At 39.1% G+C, this 27,676-nt stretch overlaps 2 protein-coding genes across 2 annotated transcripts; one reads left to right on the forward strand and one right to left on the reverse strand.

The window, feature by feature from the left end:
* Nucleotides 9,519-10,296, forward strand: LOC109949993. Its single transcript, XM_020567284.1, has 2 exons — nt 9,519-10,029; nt 10,130-10,296. Exons 1-2 carry the CDS (start codon nt 9,787-9,789, stop codon nt 10,241-10,243), a joined length of 357 nt encoding a protein of 118 aa, XP_020422873.1. The 5' UTR covers nt 9,519-9,786; the 3' UTR covers nt 10,244-10,296.
* On the reverse strand, nt 24,067-25,776 carry LOC18773979 (protein FANTASTIC FOUR 1). Its single transcript, XM_007205916.2, has one exon. It carries the CDS (start codon nt 25,264-25,266, stop codon nt 24,307-24,309), a length of 960 nt encoding a protein of 319 aa, XP_007205978.2. The 5' UTR covers nt 25,267-25,776; the 3' UTR covers nt 24,067-24,306.

Below are 27,676 nucleotides of genomic sequence, written 5' to 3' on the forward strand. Positions count from 1 at the left end.
GGATGAGGTGTTGTGAACAAATAAACTGTCTGCGTGGAAATTAAATCTTCTATCAAGTTTTGAGGTTCCTACTGTGGGAATTGGCTCAAATTTGATGACATGTGATGTGTTCTGTTATGGGCACCTGCCTTGACTTTGTTGGCTTCACAAGTGCTTTCGGTAGTATTGTCTTTTGAATGATAAAATTATGTGCATGGGCAATAGCCAAAAGCAAGATGGAAAAGACGAAGAAATCATGGTGCCTAAACAATGTATAGTTTGAGACATTATTTTATGGGGGAGTCCAGTTGGTTGGTGACATGTGTGCTACAACATTTGTGAAATACTTTTGGGTTCTTTCTTTGATCGTTGGAGCCGTCCACTTTGAGAAAGAGTTGGTGTCTTTCTCCTTGTTTATTCCAAGTGGTTGTTTTATGTCACCAGTAATGATAACTTCCAGCACATGGTTTGGCTTCTTTTTCCTCTTCACGTGGGAGCTGTTGGTGAATCTCCTTGCAGCTAACCGCTGCACTTGTCTACATAAGGGAGAGAGATCATCAGTCAGAAGAGAGTGGTGGGCATTTGTGCCGCACTATTTGGAGGTGCCGTGAGCACCATTGCTCAGAGAGGCTAAAGCAGAAGTGAGAGACACTTCCACACAGAGAGAAACACTAGAGAGCATCACCATGAAGGTGGAGATAAACTCCTCTTTGGCTACACAAGATGTTGAGGGAAGATCAAGCCGTTTCAAAGGTTGAGTCTTCTTCATTTGTTCTTTGTGTTTGTGGGAGGTTTATTTCTTTGTATTGTTCTTAGCGTGTTCTTTCCTAGTGAGCAAGAACAATTCTTGTGTTCTTGGCTCTTGTGTGAGGTTAGCTTGAGAGTGACTTGGGTGTATTTGGGATTTGGGCTGTGAGAGTTAAACTCTGTAATTCCTAGGATAGGTGAGAGGGTTAATCTCAGTTGGTTGTAATCTCTTTTGGGATACTAGTGGAATTTCTTACTGTCTTCGAATTGGATGTAGACTACACACGGGTTGAACCAATATAAATCCTTGTGTCATTTGGATTTTCGCTATTTCATATTTTACTCTTGTTGTTTCAATGGTTTCATATCCAACATCCAGTGCAATCTGCTTCCGCTGCGCACAACACCTACTTCCTTCCTGGCACTAGTACGATTTACTATTTGCGCGACGAAAGTTTGCGCAACGAAGAAGTTTCCGTCGCGCAAACAACACTATTGCGACGAAAAACAATTTCCGTCGCGCAAACTACAGAAAACTAGCGCGACAAATATAATCGTCGCGCAAAAAGTGTATGCGCGACCTAAATTTATTTCGTCGCGCAAAGGTAATAGAAAAAAAATTGGTTTTTTTTGTTGGCGCCAAAATCTTGCGCGACGACAAAAATCGTCGCGCATGACAATATTGCGCGACAAATAAAAGCTTCGTCGCGTAAAGATGGACAGAAAATTGGCTCCTTTTTTTGGCGGGTAAAACATTTGCGCGACGAGAGTTTTCGTCTCAAAAGACAACTTAGCGCGACGAAAAAATGTACCGTCGGGTAAGAAAACGAGGGATACTTCTTTTTGGCGCCAAAATGAAAGGCGAATAAAATGTTTTTTTGCGCGACGGATTTTCTTCGTCGCGAAAAGTTGAATGCCGGTGAGTTCTTGCGTGACGAAATTAAAATTTTGCGCGACGAAAAGTAAACCATGCGCGACGAAAAATATAATTTGCGCGACGAATTTTGTGCGACGCATAGTATGTTTCGTCGCGCAAAAAAGCAGATGTCGGCACGTATTTGCGCGACGGAAATGTTGTTTTGTGCGACGGAAAAGTGCCCTTTTGCGACGGCTTTTTGCGCGACGAATTCAACTGTTCGTCGCGCAAAGTCCTTCTTCTTCATATTAGTATCTGCCATTGCAGAGGCAGAATGCAGAAATTGCATTCTGCCTCTCTCTCCTCTCTCTCACTCCTCCTGCCGCTGCTCTGCTGTGAATTCAGTACGTTAATTGGGTATGTATTTTTTGTCATTAGTTTAAATGTATTAATGTAAATTCGTACTAACACTATTAATTTTGTTCTCGTTAGGGATATCTGTGATTAGTGGAGAACGATTGAGAAGGTATGTTATTGTAAAAGTTTGTTTGTTAAGTTTGTAATTTTTTTGTGAAGTTATATGTGTATAATGTTGTAAAATTGTGCGTGACGTAGCACAATGTATTTGTGATGTACGAAGTTAATTGAAATTAACTTCGTACTTTTATTTTTATGTTTAGTAACACGTAGTTTCCCGTTCGAGATTAGTTGGATTTCGTGCATGGATGCGTAAGGCATGACTGCGGTCCAATTAATTCTTGAATTGTCCCATTATTTGGACAGTTTGGTAATGCATAGTGTTGTCACATAATCTTCGGCTACAGGATTAGGTTTCGATTGTGGAGATTTCGGTGTCATCTCGGTACGTTCTTCGGGTGGTACGTAGGTATTTATACCTATGCCCACTTCAAGAACTGTGTCGAGATGCTGCCGAAATTAATCCACGTCGAAATCTAATCTCATGTAGCCGTAGGTTACGTGACAGGACTATGCATTCCCGAATGGGATAGGGCCCTTACCGGAGGCATAAGGTGACATTATAACTTCGTATGAAGTTGTTGTGATTGTTGTGTCGTGATTGTGGTTTCAGGAATTATGAGCAGAAGGTGGATACAGAACCCGAATAGATGCGCAGACGAATACTTGGATGGAATCGAGGATTTTATTGAGTTTGCACGTAGACACAACCCGGGGTGCAACTAGAATCCGTTGCCCTTGTAGGAGGTGTAACAACACGTTGTGGGAGACAATTGAAAATGTTGGATTTCATTTAGTGAGGAATGGAATGATTGAAACATATAGCATTTGGAATCTTCATGGCGAACAAGTAGACCATGCTTCGTCTTCAAATGCCCCAAGAGTGGACAATGTTGAACTTATTGTGGATCCTAATGATCAAGTCATGGGTATTATACAGGATGCTTTTCCATTCGCATTGACCAACATCAATCAGGAAGGGGAAGATGACGTGCCTACAGCAATAGACAGTGCGGAGTTTGAACAGTATGAAAAACTGTTAAAAAATGCCAACCAAGAGTTATACCCGGGGTGTGAGAGCTTTTCCGTTCTCACTGCCATTGTGGAGCTAATGCACGGAAAAATAAAGTATCGTATGTCGAACTTGTGTTTCGATTACTTTTTGGGGGTTTTCATGAGAATGCTTCCGACGGACAATTGTTTGCCGAAAAATCATAAACATGCACAGAAGGTGTTGCATGGTCTTGGATTGGGTTATGAAAAAATCCACGCTTGCAAAAACAATTGCATGTTATTCTACAAAGAGCATGAAACGTTGGATACATGCCCTATATGTAATGAGTCGAGGTTCAAAATGACATCCCAGAATAGAACGACTAAGATACCACAAAAAGTCATGCGTTATCTGCCCCTTAAACCTAGGTTGCAGCGATTGTATATGTCGACGCATACTGCCACAGACATGAGATGGCATAAGGAAAAACGGGTAAACGATGATGTGATGCGGCATCCTGTGGATGGGGAGGCATGGAAAGAGTACGATCGAACGTTCCCCGAGTTTGCTGCTGATCCCCGAAATGTTAGATTGGGACTTGCCACTGACGGATTCAATCCGTATGGGGTTCTAAACCAACACCACAGCACTTGGCCGATTTTCGCATTCCCATATAATTTGCCGCCTTGGAAATGCATGAAAAAAGAATACATGATAATGACTGTTTTGATAACTAAGGATCCTGGCAGGTCAATTGATGTGTACTTAAGGCCTCTGGTTGATGAGCTGAAGGATTTATGGACAAACGGTGTTCGCACGTACGATAAATCAACTGGGAGGATGTTCACTTTGCGAGCAGCAGTTATGTGGACTGTGAATGATTTTCCAGCATATGCAATGGTTTCTAGGTGGAGCACAAAGGGTTATATGGCATGTCCTGTATGCAAGGAAGATGTAACTTCTGGTTGGCACGCGGGAAAAGTTTGTTACCTTGGTCATCGGAGATGGTTGCCATGGGACCACGAGTGGCGAGAAAAAGATAAAGAGTTCGACGGGAACACAGAGCGTCGCCTCAGACCTAGAGAATGGTCCGGTGATGAGATCTTGGAACAGCTGAACCGTTTGGATTTTGCTCCGTTCGGAAAAACAGTTAGTCGGACCAGACCTTCTACACATTTGAACTGGACGCACAAGCCTATGTTTTTTGAGCTCCCATATTGGTCGAAACTGAAATTGAGGCACAATCTAGATGTGATGCATGTTGAGAAAAATGTATTCGACACATTGGTGGGCACGATTCTAGATATCGAGGGGAAGACGAAGGATACGATCAAAGCTCGTCTTGATTTGGAAAGAATGGGCATACGAAGGGGTTTATGGATGAATAGGGACAGTGATAAAGCTAGAAGGGATCTTGCATTCTTCTCTATGAAACCGAATGACAAAAAAGAGTTTCTAAAGTTTGTATCGTCTGTCAAATTTCCCGATGGGTATGCTTTTAATATCGCACGTTGCGTGAATGTCGATGGGTGTAAATTTACTGGACTTAAGAGCCATGACTGCCATGTGTTTATGCAACGCCTACTTCCTGTGGGTATTCGACACCTACTGCCGGAAGATGTGGTGAAGCCAATCATCTTGTTATCCAGATTTTTTTCTCAACTGACGGCAAAAACATTGCGAAGGACGGACATGTTTCAGTTGCGCCATGACATTGTCCAAGTCCTATGCAAGTTTGAGATGATATTTCCTCCAGCTTTCTTCACAAGTATGATGCACGTGATGGTTCACTTGCCAGAAGAGGCATTGCTTGCTGGTCCTGTCAACTATCGCTGGATGTATCCAATAGAAAGGTATATAATCATTTTCGTTTGTGTATGCATCATTATCACAGGCTTGCTAATTTGTATCATATCTTTTTATTTTGACAGGCTTCTCGGAGAGCTGAAAAAAAATGTACGCAACAGGGCGAAGCCCGAAGGATCAATTATAGAGGCTTGGGTTCAATATGAGTCGCTTACTTTCTGTGGAATGTATTTAAAAGATGTGGAGACGGTTTTCAATCGTCCTCAGCGTAATAACGACGGAGGTATGAGAAAGGAAAAACTTTCTGTTTTTGCCCAAAGCGCACGGCCCTTTGGAGATCCTGGACGAGGGGAGTCGTTTTCTAGAAATGACATGGAAGTAGCGCATTGGTTCGTACTGAACAATTGTGATGAGATAATGGCATACTTAGATGAGCATGAAGAGATGATGAAGCGAGAACATCCATCACATTTAGTTGCCCAGAAACAATGTGAATTATTTCCACAATGGTTTTTGGAATCTGTAAGTTATAAGTGTTTTGTATTTGACAAATATAAATTGTAGTATTTAATTTTATTAGACTAACATGTGAATGATTTTCTATTATATTAGGTGAATAAGTTGAAATCATCGAATTCCCCCACTTACAGTGATGAGTTATATAACTTGGCCTTCGGCCCGATTCGCGCTGAATTGTTTTCGGGTTGTTATATTAACGGCGTTAAATTTTTGGGGGCTGCACGAGATGACAAGTTGTGTACGCAAAACAGCGGTGTCCATGTCCCAGGTGGAGGCGAAAGTACGAACATTGATTTCTATGGCAAACTCACAAATGTCGTTCAATTGCTTTACAAAGATCGATACCAAGTGATCATGTTTAAGTGTCGATGGTTTGATAGCAACCCAAATAGGCCGGGAAGTGTTAAAATCGACCATGGCTTACTATCTGTGAACATTAACAGAACTTGGTATGATGACGACCCTTACATTTTGGCGAACATGGCAACACAAATTGTGTATCTAGATGACCCTAAAGCCGGCAGCAGTTGGAAAATTGTTCAGAAGATGGATCATAGGAACGTGTATGCTATACCAGAACTAGACCTAACTGACAACGACGTCGACAATGTGGCTGACCAACGTTTAGAATCATCAATGGAAAATGATGCGGAAACACTTCGAGATACACATGTTATACAAGAACCGTTTCAAATCCAAGGAGTGTCTTCAATCGAAATACCGATTCAGTCAATTACAATTGACCTCGGGGATCTTCCAAGATTCGATGTTGCAGTGGGCATGAGCAGCGAAGATGATGTAGTTATAGTAGATGAGGAGGAGGAGGATTGGGAGACCGAAAGTGATGATAGCGACGATAACGAAAGTTATTATAGTTCAGATGATGAATAATTAAATTTGTTGTAATTTTATTATGTTACTGTACAGACTTTGTGTAATACAAATGTTTGAATATATATAGTACAAATATCCAAACCTTATATATGTGGAAAACTGACACTTTATTCAAATAAATTTAGTTATAAAATATTGGTAAATCAATATATCCAAACCCTTTTAATAATCATTTTTAATTTTTGTTTTTGACAAAACAAATTTATAAAATGAAAATGATACAAAATTTGTTATAAAACATTGATCAATAAACATTTTTATATAGAGTTTGAAAACTATTGACAATAAACATTTTGCAAAATATAAAACCCTTGCGCGACGAAGAAAACCTCGTCGTGCAAAGTTTGCACGTCCCAAAATACACTAGTCGCGTGAAGTTAAAACATTGCGCGACAACGTGTCTTCCGTCACGCGCAAAAGTTTGCGCGACGATAAAACTATGTTCGTCGCGCAAATATATATCATTTTATAATATATATTACATATACACATATATATTTGAAATTGACGATCGAGTTAGAGTATTGTATTCATATAGGGTCATGGAGTGTAGGTGTAAAAATTCATCAAAATCGGAGTTAAAATAACCGTTAAATCATCAGTTTTCATTTATAACCGTTCAAAAGTTTTGTCCCGTTACTTGATCTCTGAATGTTTTATTTTTTCGATTTTTGGGGTGTAAGATCTCGAAGTACAAATAAACGAGTTTGACGGCTGGATTGCTGAAACTACTTTTGTAGAATGCGTTTGCCATATCAACCATATATTCACAAACAATAAATAGTTTACTTATACGTTCGTTAAATATAACATCACCTTATGTCATATCACCCTAGTGTAAACATCTGAAATTGAAGATCAAATTCACTAATTGTATTCAAATAGGGTAAAGAAAAGTAGCTGCAAAAAATTATACAAATCAGAGCTAAAATAACCGTTAAATCATGACTTTTCATTTACAACCGTCGATAAGTTTCGTGCTGTTACTCGATCTCTTAAACTTTGTTTTTGTCGATTTTTGGCATATACGATCTCGAAGTGTAAAAAAACAAGTTTGCCGGTTGGATCATGAAAACTAGTTTCGGGTTGAGGGTTTCTGCGGTTTAGGGTTTAGGGTTTAGGGTAAAGGGTTTGCGCGACGAATAAACTTATTTGCTCGCGCAAGGCCCCAAGGACTGAATTGCGCGACGAATACAAGTCAGTTCGTCGCGCCATACCAGCCATAACTTTCACATTTCACTCTGTCCCTCCTTGGACACTTAGCGGAAATTTTTTTGCGAGGTCTTGCGCGACGCATTAGATTCCCTTCATCGCGCCATATCAGCCATTTCACATTTGACTGTCTTCCTCCCTGGACACTTAGCGGAAATTTTCTTGCGAGGTATTGCGCGACGAAACCTCTTAACGTCGTCGCGCAATATCAGCCAGACTATGACATTTTTGAGATTTTGCGCGACGCTAGTAGTACGTCGCGCAATCTCAGCCAGCCCTGTCTCATTGGACAGACATCATGTCATTTTTTTTTCGAGTTTTTGCGCGACGCTGTGGTATGCGTCGCGCAAACCCTAGTACCCAAATTCAGGCTATTCGCAACATTGCGCGACGAAACATATGAATGTACGTCGTGCAAGATTTCAATCTCGCCCGCTAAACCCTAAATCCCAAATTTTGGCGGCCGCCATCATTGCGCGACGAAACATATGCTTGTGCGTCGCGCAAGAATAAAAATTCGCCCGCTAAACCCTAAATCCCAAATTTTGGCGGACTGCCAACATTGCGCGACGAACACTCACATTTGTGCGTCGCGCAATATTGGCGGATGAATGACTTTGCGCGACGAACTCAATTATTTTTCGTCGCGCAATAGCCATTTAAAATTTCTTGCGCGACGTTACTTTGGGTTCGTCGCGCAAAAACGAATAAAATTTCAGAAACCACGCGATGGCCTCCTTCTTCCCCAGATTTCTGAAATTTCTCCCCGCCGTCTCTCTCCCCGCCGTCAGCTCAGCCTCCTACCCCGGTGGATTTGGACCGCGCCCGCGACGTTGGTGGTACCCCGGAGCTCCCCCGCCTTCGCCGTCAAGCCAGCCGCTGCGAGTTCTTCGGTTTTCATCGAATCGGCTCCGCCGTATTCTCCCTCCTCCGGCGACCAATTCCGACAACTGAGGTATGGTTTCTATCCTATTTTTAACGCTTTAGCTGATGGTTGGGTAGGATTTCTGAATTTGTTGCACTAGGGCACTTAATTTGAAACCCTAAGTTTCGGCCGGATTTTGATTTTCAATTCCGGCCACTTCCGGCCATTTTTCGGGGTATGTCCGAGAACAAAAGTGGCTCCAATTGATGTTTTGAACCTAGGATAGGAACCTTGCCCCTTAGTTTTAAGCATTTTCTGGCGATTGGTATCGCTTTGGACACCCGCGCGCTGCCGGCGCGTGGGGCGGCGCGTGGGTTTCTGTAGCAACCCGAATTCGGTCCTAGTGCATTCCTGTAGTTGTCACGAGCGCATAGGTGTTTTCGGATTAGAATTTGGTTACCGTTTGCGCCTCGAATGGATTTTGCCTATTGTGCGATTTCCGGGGTTGTTATGTACGGACCGTTGGATCGAACTCAAACTCACGTATGGTGTACCTTGTATTTCTTGGATCGTCTACGATTCGACGGATCGTGGATCGGAGTCCCGGATACTCCGAACTCGCAAACCCTAGGTCAATAATGTGAATGAAATTGTATGTGTTTTCAAATATTCGTATATTTTATTAATTTGTATGTGTATTAATGAAAATGTGCAGATGTCAGGCCTGATTACACGTCGTAGGGCGGTGACGACCACGCAGAGTACGGCGCCCCTGACTCAGCCGACATCTGCTGCCACTGCTCCAGCATCTCCTGCCACTGCGCCGGCACTGATGGACCACTTGGCAGTTGGACCTGCGGGGTCCCAGGGGCCTGCCTCATCCGCGTCATCAGTGGCGCAGCCTGTTAGTGCCAGGCGGCGTCATCGGCCCGCCAGCACCACCGAGACCACATCCACTGATGCGTCGGGGTCACAGCCAGGTATAGCTTTCCTTTTTCTCCAGTTAATTTTATTTTTTATTTCTTGTTTTGTGTGTGTGTGTGTGTGTGTGTGTGTGTGTGTGTGTGTGTGTATGTGTGTGTGTGTGTGTATTTGATTGTTAAATTTGTTATTTATTTAACATTCATGTCATCTTTCTTTGCAGCCAAGAGGAACACCCGAGGGCCGTGTCGGCAGTTGAAGACGGCGGAGGTCACCCGGGTGACCAACAGTCGTATCAACATCGGATACGACAAGCGACATCGGGCTGCACCGACGGCGGAGTTGCATAGCTCCTTGGCCCACGACATTGGTCATGTCATTCGGAGCTATTGCCCGATGCAATGGAAGTCTTGGAAGGTGATGCCTGACGAGACCAAGACTCAGGTTCGCGGCCAGTTGTCGGTATGTAGGCCTTTTCATTCTTTTTCTTTCAAACGTTATATTTATATTATTTAAATGTATGTAATTAATTTATTGCAGACGAACTACAACTTGGAGGACCTTGATGAAGAGTCGTTGGCGTACGTCAACAGACTCTTCTCTGAGAGGTACAAGCAGTGGAAGAGCGACTTGCACCACCATTTTGAGGCGTTCGATGATCCGCAAGTTGCTCTTCAAGAGGGTTGCCCGAAAGAGCTTGAGGGGCGGGAGGATAGTTGGGCGTGGCTCTGCGCTCATTTTCAGGCGCCCGCTTTTGTGGTAATTTGTTATATTTATTTTTATTTTCTTATTATTGTTTATTTAATTTTTTATATTTAATTTCAATTTCAACTAATACATTTTATTTTTTGTATAACAGAATAAAGCCAAAGTCAATAAGGGCAATAGGAAGAAGAAGACTCTTCTCCATCATTCGGGTTCCAGGCCCTTCTCCTATAGGATGGATGCCCGGCGTCAAGTAATAATAAAATAATTTTTATTTAATTTTTACTTTTTCATTATTCTTAATTTATTTTTTCGTTCTAATATTTTTCTTCTTGTGTTCAATTTAGGGGGGGTCCAAATTCCCAGAGATCGACGTCTTTGGCGACGTTTATGTTCGACCTGGGAATGAATTGGCCGAGTCCCTTCATGTAAGTATTATTTAATTTTAATTCTTATGTTGCGCATTCAACTTTAAAGGTTATTATATGAATGTTTGAATTTATATTTTATGTTATGCTAAACAGACGACGATGGTGGAGAGGAGCCAGTTGGTTCTTCAGGAGTCTGCCTCCCAACTTCCTCCCGATACTCCGATCGAGTCTGTGGATCCTCCACAGGATGCTGGGTTTCATATCTTGACGGAGACATTGGATCAGACTCTAGGGAGGAGACCGGGGACATATTGTAGAGGGATGGGGAATGCCAGGCGGAGGGAACCCAGACCCCGTTCATCAGCGCAGTCAAACAGTCAGGTCACTGCTTTGACAGCACAGGTGGCCACTCTTCAGAGCCAGATGTCGGTCATTCTGCAGTCCCTCGCACAGTCCGGCATTCCAGTCCCGCATTTTGATGTGCCGACCTCCCAGCCCGTCCACCCCGAGCATGCCCACCAGACCACTGCCTCGGTGGACGCCCAGACCACTGCCCCGGTGGACGCCCAGACCTCCGAGCCGCATACTGGCGACGACCCGGTTGATTTTGCTTCATTATTTGATTAGTGTCTTTATTTTCATCATAAACATTTATTTTATTTGTAATACATTTATTTTATTTTATAACAAAATTTTATTCTAATTTATTTTTATTGCAATTTCATTTAATCAATAAAAAAAAACCAATTTTATTGACAAAAAAAATAAATAATAAAAAATAAAAAAAATTGTAATATTATTTTTGCGCGACGGAATTATATTTCGTCGCGCAAACCCACATGTCAAAAAAATAAAAAATCAACTTTTTTATTACTTTTAATTCTTGCGCGACGAATACATACGTCTCTTTGCGCGTCGCAATATTTCGTCGCGCATCATATTTTGCGCGACGACAGATATTTGCGTCGCGCAAAGGTATGAGCGACGAAACCTTTCTCATCGCGCGAATGGTTCTGCGACGAACATATACGTCTCCCGAACAAGTTTTGCGCGACGAATTATATTTCGTCGCGCTATCCCTGTCGTCGCGTAAATTACGTGCGCCGAATACTTTGTCGTCGCGCAAATATTATGCGACGAACCGTTTTGTCGTCGCTCAAATATACGCGCGCCGAATACGTTGTCGTCGCGCAAATATTCATGCGACGAACAGTTATTTCGTCTCCACACCATTGGTGCAACGATGGTTTACCCGTCGCACAGTTTTGCGCGACGACGGGTTATTCGTCGTCGCGCAAAGGCTTTCTTCACGATCTTCGCGCGACGAATATTTTGTCGCGCTTAATTTAGTGCGACTAAATAAGACTTTGCGCGACGTTCTGTTGTTCGTCGCGCAAAGAGTAAAATGTAGTAGTGTGGATTGTATAAACAAGCAGCTTGTGAATGACCAAATGATCATCCATCCATGGACTTAAAAAGCAATTATTTTGAGTCAAGCAAATGAAATCATTATTGTTGTAAATCCATGTTTTACATGGATAAGTGGATGTCACCATAATACCCATTATCTAATATATAACTCACCCCACCATGTATCACCATATTCCCACCATACCTAAATACACTATGTCATACCTACCTCTCCCACTATACCTTTGTGATGTGATTGAAAGTTGAAACCTACAATTTATGTAGTAAACTATGTATTTTCTATGCCTATAAATAGGCACCAAAGATGAATGAAATATACAAGACTAGATGAGTAGGAACTCATGGTTGAGCTCCTGAGAATTGTTCCTCCATTGTTTTCTCTTCTTCCAAATCTCTCTCCAAAATCCTCTTCAGTTTACAACACGTTATCAGCACGAATTGCTCATCAACCGAGGTTCTTGGAGAGTTCCAATCTTAGTATATCTCTTCCTTATAATTCTTATTGAATTTCAATTTATTTGTTTCACTAACATCCATATATGCTATTTTATGAAGTTTATGGCTAATGCTTTCTTTGCACAAGGATTCTCCAAAGTTGAAGGCAAAAATATGGATGCTATAAAAGAAATTTTTATTTTTAGTGTTTGATTAGATCACATCTCTCTAACCTTTTTATGGAGGATCTTCATCTTATATATATATATATATATATATCATTCAATATAACATAAACATATTTATTGCTTTAATTTTATATGTATAGTTTAGGGTACTTATATACCACTATGTGAAAATTGACTTTTAGCAAAGGATAGTATCCATTGCTAAAGGTACCTAAGAACCGAAGTATTGGCAACCGATGAGTATGATATAGTCATACGATTTAGATATTATCCGATACTAAAGATTATTTACGGTATCGCTATTTACATAATCTCCAATGCGTAAGTTGTTACCATGTGCCAAAAGAGGTTGACCTCTGATGCCTAAACGTTTAACAACATCAGGGAATATATTAGCACTGATGCTAAATACTCATTATAGCATCAAAGGTTTTGATTATACTAATGCGTGTTATGACTTACCACATCAAAAAAAAATTGTGTCAAATTATGGTCTATGCCTTCATTTTTCATGTTTATGGAGAAGTGCCTACAAAAATGGTTTTACTTCCTACAAATATTATTGACCATTCTAATTATAGGCTTCGGTTATCATGGAGTGCTGATGTTGATTTTAGAAATTACACTTTATTACTCTTAGAATATCAATCCAAATCATGAAGTGTTGCCCATTGCACATTAAAAAAAATAAAAAATAGAGCAATACAATTAGAATTCAATCACTATAATGTTCTCAAAAAACCAAAAGTGGAGAAATAGCAATGCATTTGTATTTCATTATAGACGGAAAAGACAAAAATAGTCTCCCTTTTATAGTTAAAAAAATATGAAACACTACATAGTAGATATCACCACCAATAAAGCCTAGTAAACTTTGTATTGTAACCATCAACAAGCAGAGCCGACACAACTCCCGCACCCAATATTCTGACTGTATTATTACCTGCAAACAACAAAGGTCCAATTTATAGTTTAAAATATGTGAAATAAGAACAATGACACTTACACGAATCACGACAATCAACAAAATGTAAACATATATCTGATTATAGCATATTCTTATGCATTGTTGTCCTGTATTTAAGTGTACATAAGACAATCATCAAGCATTTTCCTCGCCTGAAATCCAAATCACGAACAGACTTGTGAACTATTGGTACATCTAATATTATTTGCAGGCTTGGCCACTCCAAAATTCTCAAATGCCCATCCTAAAATTGATTTCAGCATAAGTAAATACGTGTTTGATATAAAACTGGACAGTAATACGGCCATTTAGATTCATTTTGATACCATCTTTCCTGTTTCATTGTTCAACTCAAAGATTTCTGCTTGCTGGTTCTAATCTGCCATTTCGATACCACTTAATTTCAGCCAAAGCACAAAAAATAACTACTTTAGTAACCTGAACAAAAGCCTATACAAGAATTGTTCATCCAACAATTGGAAATAAGCCTATACAATGTTAGAAAGAGCATAGGGAATGTGAGATTACTGATTCTGTGCAAATTTTGGGATCTAAGAAGGTTGTTCTAGCTTGATAAAACAAATATAGAACAAGCAATCCATACATACATGCTCAAGATCTATTAAAGGTTGGGGTAGAGAGTAAGCCATGTACCATACAGAAATACCCTCTTTTGAATTTCTTGCAACTTGAATTGAGGTTCAGATAAATAAAATATTTCAAGTATATTATTTTCTTATAGATGAAATTAAACTCTTAAATAAATAAGGTATGTACCATAAGTGCAAATATATACCAAGTAGGCAAAACATTTAAGAGTAAGATAAGAATTCATAAGCCATGTACCATAAGTGCAAATATATATTATTGTCTTGTGATACAGAGATTGAAAGCCAGCCATAGCATAATCAACAACTAAACACGCAACATCAACTGGTTCAAATGGGTGCTTTAAATATCATGCATGACAGATGCAAGCTAGCAAAACTTCAACATCTAAATGGGTTTTAATAAAGACTCATGAACCTAGGCATGCTTATAAGATTCTTATATTAAGATACTATCATCACTGCTGTTAATGCATTTCATGTTACGGCATGATTCAGACATAAAAACACTTATCACCCTCACACAACCTGTTTTTCACAATATTACAACAAGCTTGTGACACAGGAATAATTTTTAAGCTACATGCATATTTGTTTAGAATAAAGCCAAACTCAAAGAATTAGAACATAGCAAAATTATGCATGCGTATCAGTTGTGTATTTCTGTTATTTTTCCGTCAAGAAAATCTAAAATATAAGAGAATAGTCTTTAATTTCACATTAGAAAAGGTTTTCCATGGCAATCAATTTGCTTCAAAACCTGAGAAACCAACAGCCTCTGCTAAACTGAGCATGGAAGAGAAAATAAAATTCCTTCACTAGTATACGTTCTCAAATTCAAAATACACATCTTTTGATTTCCTTTTCCTCAGCTTTCTCAGCTACCAAGCAGAGCGTTCAACAAAAAATAACAACGTTATAGCCACTAAAAATTGAAACTTCGACATGATACCAGCAGAGAAATGTTGCTAGAATAATAACCAACTTGGCCTTCAAGCCCATTCAATGATTCAAGCAGCGATAACAACACACCTCTACAACCAAGCATACCTAGCTTCACTAGAACAGTCCAACATGACCCAAAAACTGCAATATAACAGAGGAAACAAGTACTTGGCTGACTGACTGCTCTTCTTTGGATTTTCTATGTCAATTAGGGATCTGGATTAAGAGATAAGGAGTTGGTTTTTGGTGCTTCTGTGGGCTCTGCTCTGACACTCACTGGTTTGCACTGTACAAAGAGCTATGCGTGTGTAGGAGTTTTCTCTTTGATTGTGGTGAGATGCTTTTTATTGGGCTTGTAGTGGTGCTTGGTTTTGTCTGGATTTGGGGGAGATGGCGTACAGTGCTTCTGCTGGTTCTGTTTTTTGACGCTCACGACACGTTCTTGACATTGTACAAAGAACTATGCGAGCATAGAAGTTCTTTTTTGACAGTTTTACATTGTGGTGTATGTTATTTGCTGAGCTTGTGGTTGTGCTCTATGTTGTTTCATTTTATCTTAGTTTTTTGACTCTCTTGTAGTCCAATGCACGTGTGACACTGTTTTTTCTACGTGAGGGTATCCTTGGGAAGGTTGTAATGAGGTTGCTTTCCTACGTGCAGGTTCTCTTATATTCTTCCTAAATTATTAATGGAAGTTCTCTTCTCAAAAACTACCATGATAAGCAAGTCCACTCCTCCTTCCATAACTTTTTTCAAAAGTTCGGTCATTGCGACATTAAGGCATTTTTTACAATAATGGCTAGAAAGATCACTAGTGCATTGAGCCGCACCATAAATTAAACCATAGTGCAATATCCCAGTTTCTAACTCCCCGCAAGCAACCTTAAAATCACTATCATAAGCATGAATACACAATTTGGTTAACAATTGACCAACTTCCTGATCAAACATTGAGGGAGTATCAACGAATTTGTAATTTGTCAAATATACTCCATTAATTGTGTAATGACCCAAACCTAAAATTCTTATTTAATTAGTAATTTATTATGAGAAAAGACAATTTTGCCCTTGGAATCATTTCTTAAAGAAAAGTTGACTTTTTGACCGAAAAGGAATTTGACAATTTCACATACACCGTTGCGTAGAGTACGACGAAATGAGTTCATAGACACGAAGTGGGATCGAATCGGAGTTTTAACGAAGAAAATACGATTAAAATATTACGAGGGGCAAAATGGTAATTAGGAAAAATCAGATTAAAACCCTCACTCTCTCTCTCTTCTCCCTCAGTTTTCCTCTCTCTCTCTCTCCCTCTCCCGCTGTCCTCCTTCCCGTCACCTTCTGATCACCAAAACTTCCGCCACCGACCACCTTTGTCCCTGCCGTTGGTGCCAACAGGACCAGCTCGGTTCTGTCTTCAAGTCCCGACCACTCTCCGCTGCCAGCCGTCGCTGTTTTCGCCGAATTCCGTCCAAAAACGAGCAGGTTTTGCATAGTTTTGCAACCGTTCGTTCTCCCTCAATTCTTCTCCAAATTTGTCGAGTAAGGTATGGATTTCTACTTATTTTCCATGCTCTAGCTGATGGTTGGGTAGGTTTCCATTGATTCTGACCGTAACTAGCTCAGTTTTCAATTTGGAATTCTACCTGTTTTCGGCCTCCGTGTTCGGCCACTTCCGGTCAGTTTTTGGGGTAGGTCCAAAACAAAAGTGGTTCCAAATATGGTTTTATACCTAGGGTAGGAGTTTGGAGCCGTGGTTTTGAGATTTTCCGGCAATGCGTAATCGCTTTGGACACCCAGCGCTGCCGGCGCGTGTGGCGGCGCATGGGCGAGGATAGTGCAGTGGCACTGTGTATTGATGCGATCCTTAGGTTGTCACAAGAGCGTAGGAATTCGCGGATCTCAATTTGGATACCGTTTGAGCCTCGAAACGATTTTCCATGTTGTGCGATTTTCGGGTTCAATACTGTTGAGCCGTTGGATTGTAATCAATTTTAGATATGTGACTCTAGATAATGTTAGAAATGTGCAGGATTCGACGGATCATGAATCGGAGCCCCGGATACTCCGAAATCGCGAACCCCTAGGGCTAGGGTTTATGAATTATGCGATTACACGATTGTGATCAATCCGACCGTCCGATCGACACCAATACCCTCGGGACATGTGTCCTAGATATATTGGACCTTCTAGCGGCTTCCGGATAATATTGTGAGGTCAAAAACCCATGGGGTCCCGGATTGACTTTTTGGACTTTAGCGCTTTTTGAGTCCCAAGATACCGCTAAACTATCCCACATGGAAGGAAAGCTTTTATGGGCATAGGGATAAATTTAAATTGACGCACGTACTTTTAGGAGTCGGGGGTAGGGTTTTTAATTTAATACTATATTATATTAATAGAATATTATGGTCATTGAATCAGGCACCCGGACACCAGTTGACCCGTAGGAGGGACCTTCAAGAGGTCCAGCGAGCTCGGACTATCAGTGAGTGGACTCTTTGTTTTTATCAATGAATTTAAGCAGTTCAGTTTCAGTTATATGCTGTTTTATTCTGTGAAATATTTTATGTTGCATGCTGCCGAATGAAATCTCCTTTAAAGAATATAAGAAAAGATATGCTCGTTAATTATCAAATAAATGGCAGCAGAATTTTAAAGGTTACAGAAAGTTAATTATTCAACAGATTTTCTTCAGAAACTTTATATTTTTTCTTAAACCACCTTGTACCCAGATATTAAATGTTGCCTTCGGATTCTATTTGTTGCCTTCGGTTTAGTCAGCATGCTTGACAGTTGCCCCACGAGTTCCTTGGTACTCGAACTCGTGTGGAGCGAGTAATGCGGATAAAGGTGGACTACGGTCCCCTGAATCCTGCGAGTTGCAACTCGGATTGACCTCGTGTCACTGAGACCTGCGAGTATGTGTCACCCATGGTGATGCAAGGAATTGACGGAAATAAGGGTACACCTAGGTGATAGTTTTAAACTGTTTTCAAATGTATAATTATATACATGCATTGATTTCAGAAATAAAGAAAATAAGCTAGTTTGTATAACTGTATTTTTTACAGTGAGGTTTGTATGTTCATATGCTATTTTTCTAAACTTTGTTTTTGGGTCCACTCACCCTTTTTCATGTTTTGCACCCCCAGGCAGTAGACGTGCACAGGAATCCAGCACCGGGCCATTTCCCATTTTCCGCGCCTTTCTTTTGATGTAGGATTTTTGTTTTGTAAAAGGATTGATTCTTTGTAAATTCTTAGTAGTTGCTCTGATGTTTTGCCCTAGACTGAGAATTGAACTGTTGGAATGTATATATACATATGCTGGCAGTTAGTTGTATATATATATACTTGTTTGGCAGGTGAAAATGTTTTAATATTGAGCCAGTTACAAGGGAAACTCTGCTGATTTTTCGGTAGACGTTAACCTTATTATTTTATCATGTTTTGTGTAGAAGGGCAAATAGGTCATTTGTGCCAGACATTCGCCAGGTGTCGAACACGTACAGGGTCTGGCTGGGATTCCAAAGCGGAATTTGGATTGGGTCCTGTCAAATTGTGTCACTCAAACCTAATAAATATTGATTTGAGTATTTTAAGAGGCAATTATCATACCAAATTATAGCTCCTTGGTGGTAAGGCCATCGTCTGCGAAGCTCTTGGCTTCCTTCAAAGATACACCTTTTGCAACGTGTTTGGGAGATTTTACTCCAACATTTCATTAGCCCATATACAACATATTGATTTTGTTGGCGAGTCCTTACTTAGTTAGGATTTTGGTTCCTTATTTTATTAGAATTTTAGTTACTTACCAATTATTATTTAGTCATATTATAATAGAGATTTACTTCATATTGTAATTTAGATATATTTCCTATTTTATTTATGGTTAACACATCTTTGTACTGTATAAATACCTCCATATTGGAGAAGAATAAAAATATGAGCATAATTGAATATTTGCCCTACTTTGTTTGACAAGGTATAAGAGCCAGGTTCCTAACCTGTGATAACCTCTGCCAAATTGAGAGTTGTTCCTAACCCATCATGGGTCTTCATCTTGTATAGTCACCATCTTTTGTTCATCCTCTCATATGTGTTTTAACCTCACCTTTCTGCAATTTTACCCTTGTCTTTGTCCTTGCCGTGTTTATGTTGAGTTATTACCTTTCTTTCTCTCTACCTATGCATGTTGCTGCCTTATTTCTCGTACTTTTCATATCTCTATGAGCTTGCTTTCTGTTAAAACTAGATTGAGCCCATGTTAGTTTCAGTCTCTTGTGCTCACAGCCGAGCCTCTCTTTTAAATATACACCATATGGGCAACACACCCCTTGGCCATTGATGGCCTGATCTCTTTCCTCCGTGAGCCTCATCATCGGTCACCGAGCCATCTCAAACCTCTGCAAGCCTCGTCACCCCTCGCCAAGCATTTTCCTAGCTGGCCTTTGTCTCTCTGTTTATTTGGGTGCTGCAACTTTATTTTTCAGTGTTGCTTTCTCCAAATCTCAGCTCTTATACATAGTCGGATTTGAGGGGGAGTAACACCACTGCTCATCTATTATGCTGCAATTCAGCTACCTATCTGCCATGGCTAATTCTTCTACATCTGAGCGTCAGTCCGCTCCTGTTTCTTAAGTGCCACTTTTCTTATGGTTCTGACTACCCCTTCTCTTCAAAGGGAGAGGGGGAGTGAAGAAAAGTTGTCTCTGCAATAATGGAAGTATTTGTCATTATTATTGCTGCTGACTACTATGTCCTTTGCTGGTGCCAGTACCGTTGCTCATACCTGTTAAGTCTCTTACTGGGGACAATGTTATTGCTCCTGCCTATTATGACTCTTGTTGGGGATAATGTTGATTACTGTTGGTGATTCTTGTTATGCCCATGCCTTGTATTGTTGTTGTTTGGTACCAGTATTGTTGCTCCTATCTGTTATGGTGCCAGTATTGTTGCTCATGTCTTTGCTGGTGTGTTTCTGTTGTGTTCAATGTTGCCATTGTTGATGTTGCTTTGCTTACTTTGCTTTCCGTTGATGTGGTCATTGTCGTTGTTGTTGTTGTGGCCTTGCCCTTTGCCTTTGCTTCTGCCTTACCTACTACCGTGCTCACAAGGTTTCTATGTTTTGCCTTATCTACTACTGTGCTCACAAGGTTTCGGTTTCTGTGTTTTGCCTTACCTATTGCTGTGCTCACAGGGTTTCTGTGTTCTGCCTTATCTATTGCCGTGCTCACAGGGTTTCTGTGTTCTGCCTTATCTATTGCCGTGCTCACAGGGTTTCTGTTAGGTCTCTTACTGGGGACAGTGTTATTGCTCCTGCCTATTATAACTCTTGTTGCCTATTATGGCTCTTGTTGGGGACAATGTTGATTACTGTTGATGATGCCTGTTATGTCCATGCCTTGTTGCTCTTGCTGGTGCCAGTGCCTTGCATTGCTGTTGTTTGGTACCAGTATTGTTGCTCCTGTCTATTATGGTGCCAGTATTGTTGCTCATGCCTTTGCTGGTGTGTTTTTGTTGTGGTCGATGTTGCCACCGTTGATGTTGCCTTTGCTTGCTTCGCTTTCTGTTGATGTGGTCGTTGTCGTTGTTGTTGTTGTGGCCTTGCCCTTTGCCTTTACTTCTGCCTTACCTACTGCCATGCTCACAGGGTTTCTGTGTTCTGCCTTATCTACTGCCGTGCTCACAGGGTTTTGATTTCTGTGTGTTGTCTTATCTATTGTTGTGCTCACAGGGTTTCTGTGTTTTGCCTTATCTACTGCCATGCTTACAGAGTTTCTGTGTTCTACCTTACCTATTGCCGTGCTCACAGAGCTTCTGTGTTCTGCTATGTGCCCTATTTTTTAGGGTTTGCTCTTGTGTTTTCGCTGCGAACTTTGCTTTAGTTTGTCACTTGTTTCACTCGTGATTGACTAAAAGACCTTCTCTACAATTGGTGCTTCTCAAGTATGGTGTTCTGTGACTCACTTGTCAAGTTTGGCCTGCGAAATATCTTTGCCCAACTTGAGGGGGAGTGTTGGTGAATCCTTACTTAGTTAGGATTTTGGTTCCTTATTTTATTAGAATTTTGGTTACTTACCAATTATTATTTAGTCATATTGTAATAGAGATGTACTTCATATTGTAATTTAGATATATTTCCTATTTTATTTAGGGTTAACACATCTTTGTACTTGTATAAATACCTCTATATTAGAGAAGAATAAAAATATGAGCATAATTGAATATTCAGTCCTGATCTCTTGGACCACAGGAGTCCAAGAAATTTGTGGTCACTCACCGTTGGATGTAAATTCAACGGTTCACTCACTCTTGTACTCATTTTAAAAAACTTTTTTCAACTATTGGATTAATATCCAACGGTGGGTGACCACAATCTCTTGGACTCCTGTGGTCTAAGAGATCGGGACTGATTGAATATTTGCCCTACTTTGTTTGGCTGATTTACCCTCCCTTGAAAACAGTTTCAGCTCTTCTATAACTTGCTTTCATATATAATCTTTTCAATACCACATTCAAGTTAACCTCGTAATTTCCCTTGGCCAGAAATTTTAGCTCACTATAACAACTATGACCTATATAAGTAGCGATCCAAAGGCAGCCGCATGCATAAAAAATGAAAAGCGTAAGAGAGAAATATGAAGGATTAGTAATAGTTTTGATAAAAACATATTCAATCAAATTAAGCTCTGATAATTTCTTTTCAAATGTTAATGCAATCTACAATTTTCTATTTACAACAACTTCTTCTGGAATAGCCACCCACAGAGGTTTCTATGTAATAAGTGTTTATACTATAGGATCACTATATTATTACACAACTCTTAAAATATAAACAGTAGCAAAAATACGAAATTTGTATAAATGTGCAAATATAAATTAAGTACAGAATATTGACTTTTATTGAAGATAGAGACTTGCGTATTTGCAATGTCCTAAAGACAGAATTTCGCTTCTTCTCAGTGCTTGAAGTTCAACAGGCCCAGGATTCAACTATTTATAATTCAAGGGTCCAGCACCGGATCCTTGAATTCTGGCGAACGTTGGTGTGCTTCTCTCCAATACAGTAAGTAATTTTAAAATACTATGAGATAGTTCAGAAAAAAGATCATAGTATTATGGCCTAGGACTTGTGGTTTTATAACAGAATTACACCCTTCAAAATAGTAGTTAGTATCAGTTATACCTGTTCAAATTCAAACAAAAAGATAAGTCTTTCTGGTTTGAATTTAACTTATGCTAAAAGAAATCCGAAAAATAAAAATAAAAATATTTATTTTATTTTCAGGCTGGGTATATTTCTTTTATTTTTCAGATACTCAAAAGCCCCAAGGCTCAAGACCCAAGTCTTAATTATTTAAATATTAATATTAATCAAGTAAGCCAACCATGATAGTCTTCACTACCAAGCCCATCAGCCCACCAACCTTTATTTAACTGGTGTTAAGGTTTCATGCTTATAAAACATGCGGAACCTTTTGTTTTCTCCAATATGGGACATTTGCTTTCAAACTTCCAACAATAAGTAATTACTAGTCATATAATATAAATTGATTTAATATTTTTGTCCTAAAAAAACAAATAGAGGACATTTTAATTAATTTTATGTACAGCTAGCATGACCCCTTTCTTGCAAGAAATGACAAAGTGACAACATATTATATATTGTGAAAGCGTTGGTTGTGTCATAAGACCCGCTATCAATAGTTTTAGTGATGCATTTCACCTAGCAAATCAACCACACCCATTAGTTGTCAATTGTGATCGTAATCAAGATGCTGGATGTGGACATGAACCGCTGCAATAAGTCAATTGAGCTCCAAGGCCATGGTTTAATAAACTTCTTATTATCTTCCCAAGACTATAGAGATCAATTTTGCTTGTCTACATGAGGTCATTCACAAAAGCATCTCCCGACAATTGTTTGCCAGTTTTCTCTTCTTACCCACCCTCCCAAATAATCCAACTATATACCAAAAATCTATCTTTTGACCACAAGCTTCGGGCCCCTGCAATTATACTTCTTGGAAGCCAACTGGGTTGATGGTACTATATAAGAGAGAGAAAGAGAGGAGGTTGAAAGAGATATATATCCCCTTTCATTGAGGATTCCTCAAATAATTTTATTTGAGGGACATCTTTTAGGGTATCATATGAATTTTTTTTTTCAACGATCCAAATGTCTAGTTTTCAAGTCTTCATTCATATATCATCCTTGAAAAAAATCATACAAATTGAAAATCATTAGGGCATCTAATTGAGACCAACAAAATCAATGAACATGGTGCTTTAAGAAAATACTTGAATTTCAATAATTTAATTGAGTGATCAAATGATATTGGATTCAAGTTATTTTTTATAGAGATGATCTTTAAATGAATATCTACAAAATAAAAATTTTAAATTAGTGAAATATAATGAGGAGTGAGCTCTACAAAGATGTCCTTTAAATAAACTTATTTTAAAAATCCTTCAATAAAAGCTCTTTGCATATATATTCTCCTCACCGGTAGAAAATAATATATGATTGTAATTCCGACAGCACATATCTTAGAAGTCGTTTATTACTGACTGACCGAGTTGTTAGAGGCCCAAACGAGATAACATCGTCAAGATGCGACATGTTGTGTAGACCCCATGACATATATCCCATATTTGTTGATAAATCACATCCCTAGTGATATAAATCTTCTAGGTAGGTGGGTGATAGTAACCATACCTCTTTTGATGTTGACCGTAGCCAAGATTAAAATCCTTCTATAAATGGTTTTTTTATTTATAAATAATTTTAAAAAGAAAACTAAAATTTTATGATTTTTAAATTTAAAAATTAAAAATTTTCGTAAGGACCATTTGTGATAGGTGGGTGAACCTCAGGGATGTTTTGTGATATATATATATGCCACGTCAACAAACTAACAGAGTTTTTGACAGAACCTAACGGCAGGGACCATTTGTGATCGCACGTACTAACCTTGAGGACCACGAGTGACACAAAAAAACATTAAGGATGCAATCTGATAGTTTCGTAAACCTTAGGAATGTTTTGTGATAATAAGCCTTGCTTTTAATCTAATGCTCTACTGTATTTTGAGAAGAAGAAAAAAAACACCAAACAAACAAAATAAAGCTCGAGCTCTGTGAAAAGGATATAAGCACAACTGGCTAATTCATTGCTAGGGGTTAAGCAGAAAGAGAGATCATCTCAGAATGGCATAGTCAAAGCCATTTTTGTTTTCTTTTATCTAAAATTATTTGCCTATTCCTTACCAATAATAAAAGAAAAACCTGCATATTGGGAGGAATTAATGACAGAAGTTGAAAGCCATTAATCACTTCAGACACCTCAAGTGAAACTTCTCCTACCTAAAACAAACAACCTCACAGTACCTCATCATTTGTTGTCTTGGGCTCATTTCCCTCATTTATTCCATTAGCATCATCTGCATGTAGATGATATTGGTGGTCATCATCATCTTCAATTTCCTCTTCTTCTTCCTCATCATTTAATACATCATCATCTTCCTCATTTTCCTCATCTAGAATTTTGTCGTCGGGCATGACAAAGTGCAGCTTGAGACGCCCGTCTTCTCTGTAAGCGTGGAGGAACTCCTGGGTGGGAATTCTGATCTCTTTGAGGACAAATCTGCCATCCTGCCTGTAAGACTTGAAGCAAACCCAAGGCTTCCCGCTCTTGCTTATACAAGAAATTGGTGGAGGAAATCCCCCAACACTAGTCCTTGACCTCCTAGATTCACCACCACAACCATTCATTTCTGATATTGGAAAATATTGCTTTGCAAAGCTAACCTTCTCCTCTTGCATATTAATCTGCCAATTATCTTGATCACTAGTCCTGATCAAGTCCTCAACCTCATCTGAGCTTTCAAATCCAAGTCCCTCTGTGCAGAACTGCAAGCTCTCTGAATTCATTGATGAAAAGCTATCACTGCTTTTATGAGATCTGTTGTAATTGGAACTCCTTGGGGTGCTTGGAAAGGATTCCTTTGATGGGATTTTCTGGTAATTGTTCTTCTCCTCATTCTTGTTGTCAATATTGGATTCTTCTTCTTTTTCAATCTTGGGTTGTGAAACATCAAAGTCTACCAAAGATGGGGATGAAGATGAGGAGGACATCAAATGAGAACTGATGTTCTCTTTGAAATGAAGCTCACCAAAGATCTCAGTGAAGGATGATGAATTCTCAGGAGGAATGGATAATGATTTATTAAGAGGCTTGATTTGGTTCCATGGTGAGGAGAAGGATTCAAGAAGTGTTGTTGGGTTCTCAGGTAATTTAGGGTTTTCAAAGATGTGTTGGAGGCTTCCACAGGCAGCCATGGCCTTGTTCCCTGCAGTTCTTACGATTCTCTGTCTCTCTGTCTCTCTGCTCTCTAAAGATGCTTGAGACAAAAGAAACAAATAAAGGGTAGTTCCAGAAAGAAATATAGGAGATGAGATTTTGATGGTGGAGAGAAAGAGGCACGGGATCAGGCATGTGGGTTGAAAAAATCAAAGGGTGTGTTGTTGCTATTAATTAATGAGGATTGGTGGTGGGTGCTGATTCAGTTGGACTGGAATATGGAGATGGGTGGTGTTGGTTCTACGCCTTAAATTTGGTGCTTATTGTTGGACGTAAATTTCTGACAAAACCTTTGGTGTAATTAGCAGATGTAAGTTATAACCGACCTATTATTTTTTGCTTGTTTTGTTACACTTAACAAGGATTAGCTATGCAAAGGACCTACTAGTGTAGTGATCTGAAATATTTATTCTTTCAGGCAAGGTCCTGGATTCGAGTCCTAACATCCGTGTTGTGTGTGTGAGTTTAATATGCTATCGCCCCTTTTAATAGAAAAGGTCTTTAAACAAAAAAAAAAAAAAAAAAAAAACAACAACAACAACAAACAAAAAAAGGCTTAGCTATGTAAAGGCACCTCACATGAATTATCTAGGGTTCATCACAAGTTTATGTTTATATAGCATGTTTATTATATTGCCTAATTATGAATTAGGATAAAATGTCATTTAGTGATTTAATTATGATCAAATAAATATTAAATTCAAAGAGACGGGCCAGCAGCCCACTACTAACAACACCGATATTATCTCCAACTTAACCATCTACAAAGCCTAGTAGGTGTGGGGTTTTATCACAAAAGGCCTGTGTGATATTAGTATTATAACCATTCATTATATATTTTATTTTATTTAGTCAAGTTTTCGATGTGGGACTTATATTCTTCAACAATAAATACACCAACAAAATAAATAGAAACTGAAATCTTCAAAGTGATAATAACATAGCCAAACCACCGTAACATATTGACCGAAACATAATCATGTTACCAGGATCCTCCTGAGTTTATCCATGATGTTTTGGTTGAGTCCTGAATCTCTTCCTTCTACTCATAATATCTCCTTATTTCATAAAATATATATATATATATATATATTAATAGACGGTTCATGTCACTGGACCAAATTGCGTGGAGTGAGTGACCCCAGTAATGTGATTTTTTCTTTCCTCTTTTAATTTTTTTCCAGAGATGACTCTTGAGAATGACTCATGTTTTTGTTTGGATGAACATATTACAACCTACGTGGTGGCAGATCATTGTTCTACATATCCAAGGAAACTGATGTGATTTGCTAGAGGATTTGAACCCATACCCTTCGCATCTTTGAGTATTCTCTTTACATCATTTCTTGCCTACCCACCACTACTTGCTTGTGTGAAACGAAAGGGACTTGGTACAAAGCACTACACAATGGCTTTTGGAATTGTTCTTGCTTGATTTGTTTTTGGATATATATATATATAGTCGCTTCTATATTGAGGAATTTCTCAAATAATTTTATTTGAGGGACACTCTTTAGGGTACCCTATGAATATATTTTCAATAAGCCAAACAATTTATTTTTTAGGTCTTCATTCATAGATCATCCTTGCAAAAAATTAGACAAATTAAAAATTATTTAGATATCTAATTGTGTCCTACAAATCAATGGACACGGTCCTTCAAGAAAGTACTAAAATTTCAATAATTTAATTGAGTGGTCAAATGATATCGGATTCAAGTGATTTTTTATGGAGATGATCTTTGAATAAATATCTACTAAATAGGACGTTTGGATGAGTTAAATACAATGCGAAGTACACCCTACAAAGGTGTCCTCAAATAAACTTATTTGAAAGATCCCTCAATTAGATAAATCGAAAACCATTTAGATATCTAATTGGATCCTACAAAATCAATGAACATGGTGCTTTAAGAAAGTACTAAAATTTCAATAATTTAATTGAGTAGTCAAATGATATCGGATTTAAGTGTTTTTTGCAGAGATATCTTAATTCGAATGAATATCTACAAAATAGATGGCTTACATTAATGAAGTACAATGTATGGTGGGCTCTACAAAAGTGTCCCTCACTTATTTGAGGGATCTCTCAACCAAAGTTATATATATCAATTGAGTGGTCACATGATATCGGATTGAAGTGATTTTTTGTAGAGATGATCTTTGAATGAGTATCTACAAAATAGACGGTTTGGATTAGTGAAATACAATCCGGAGTGGGGCCTACAAGGGGTGTCCCTCAAATAAGCTTATTTAAGGGATCCCTCAATGAAAACTCTCTGTATATATATATATATATATAGAGAGAGAGAGAGAGAGAGTTTTGCTCTTATGCGGACGTCCGCATTTTGTTAACTACGGTTGTCCTCATATTTGCCAATATATGTGT

The sequence above is a fragment of the Prunus persica genome, chromosome G6, assembly GCF_000346465.2.
Source record: "Prunus persica cultivar Lovell chromosome G6, Prunus_persica_NCBIv2, whole genome shotgun sequence".
NCBI classification, from domain to species: Eukaryota; Viridiplantae; Streptophyta; class Magnoliopsida; order Rosales; family Rosaceae; genus Prunus; species Prunus persica.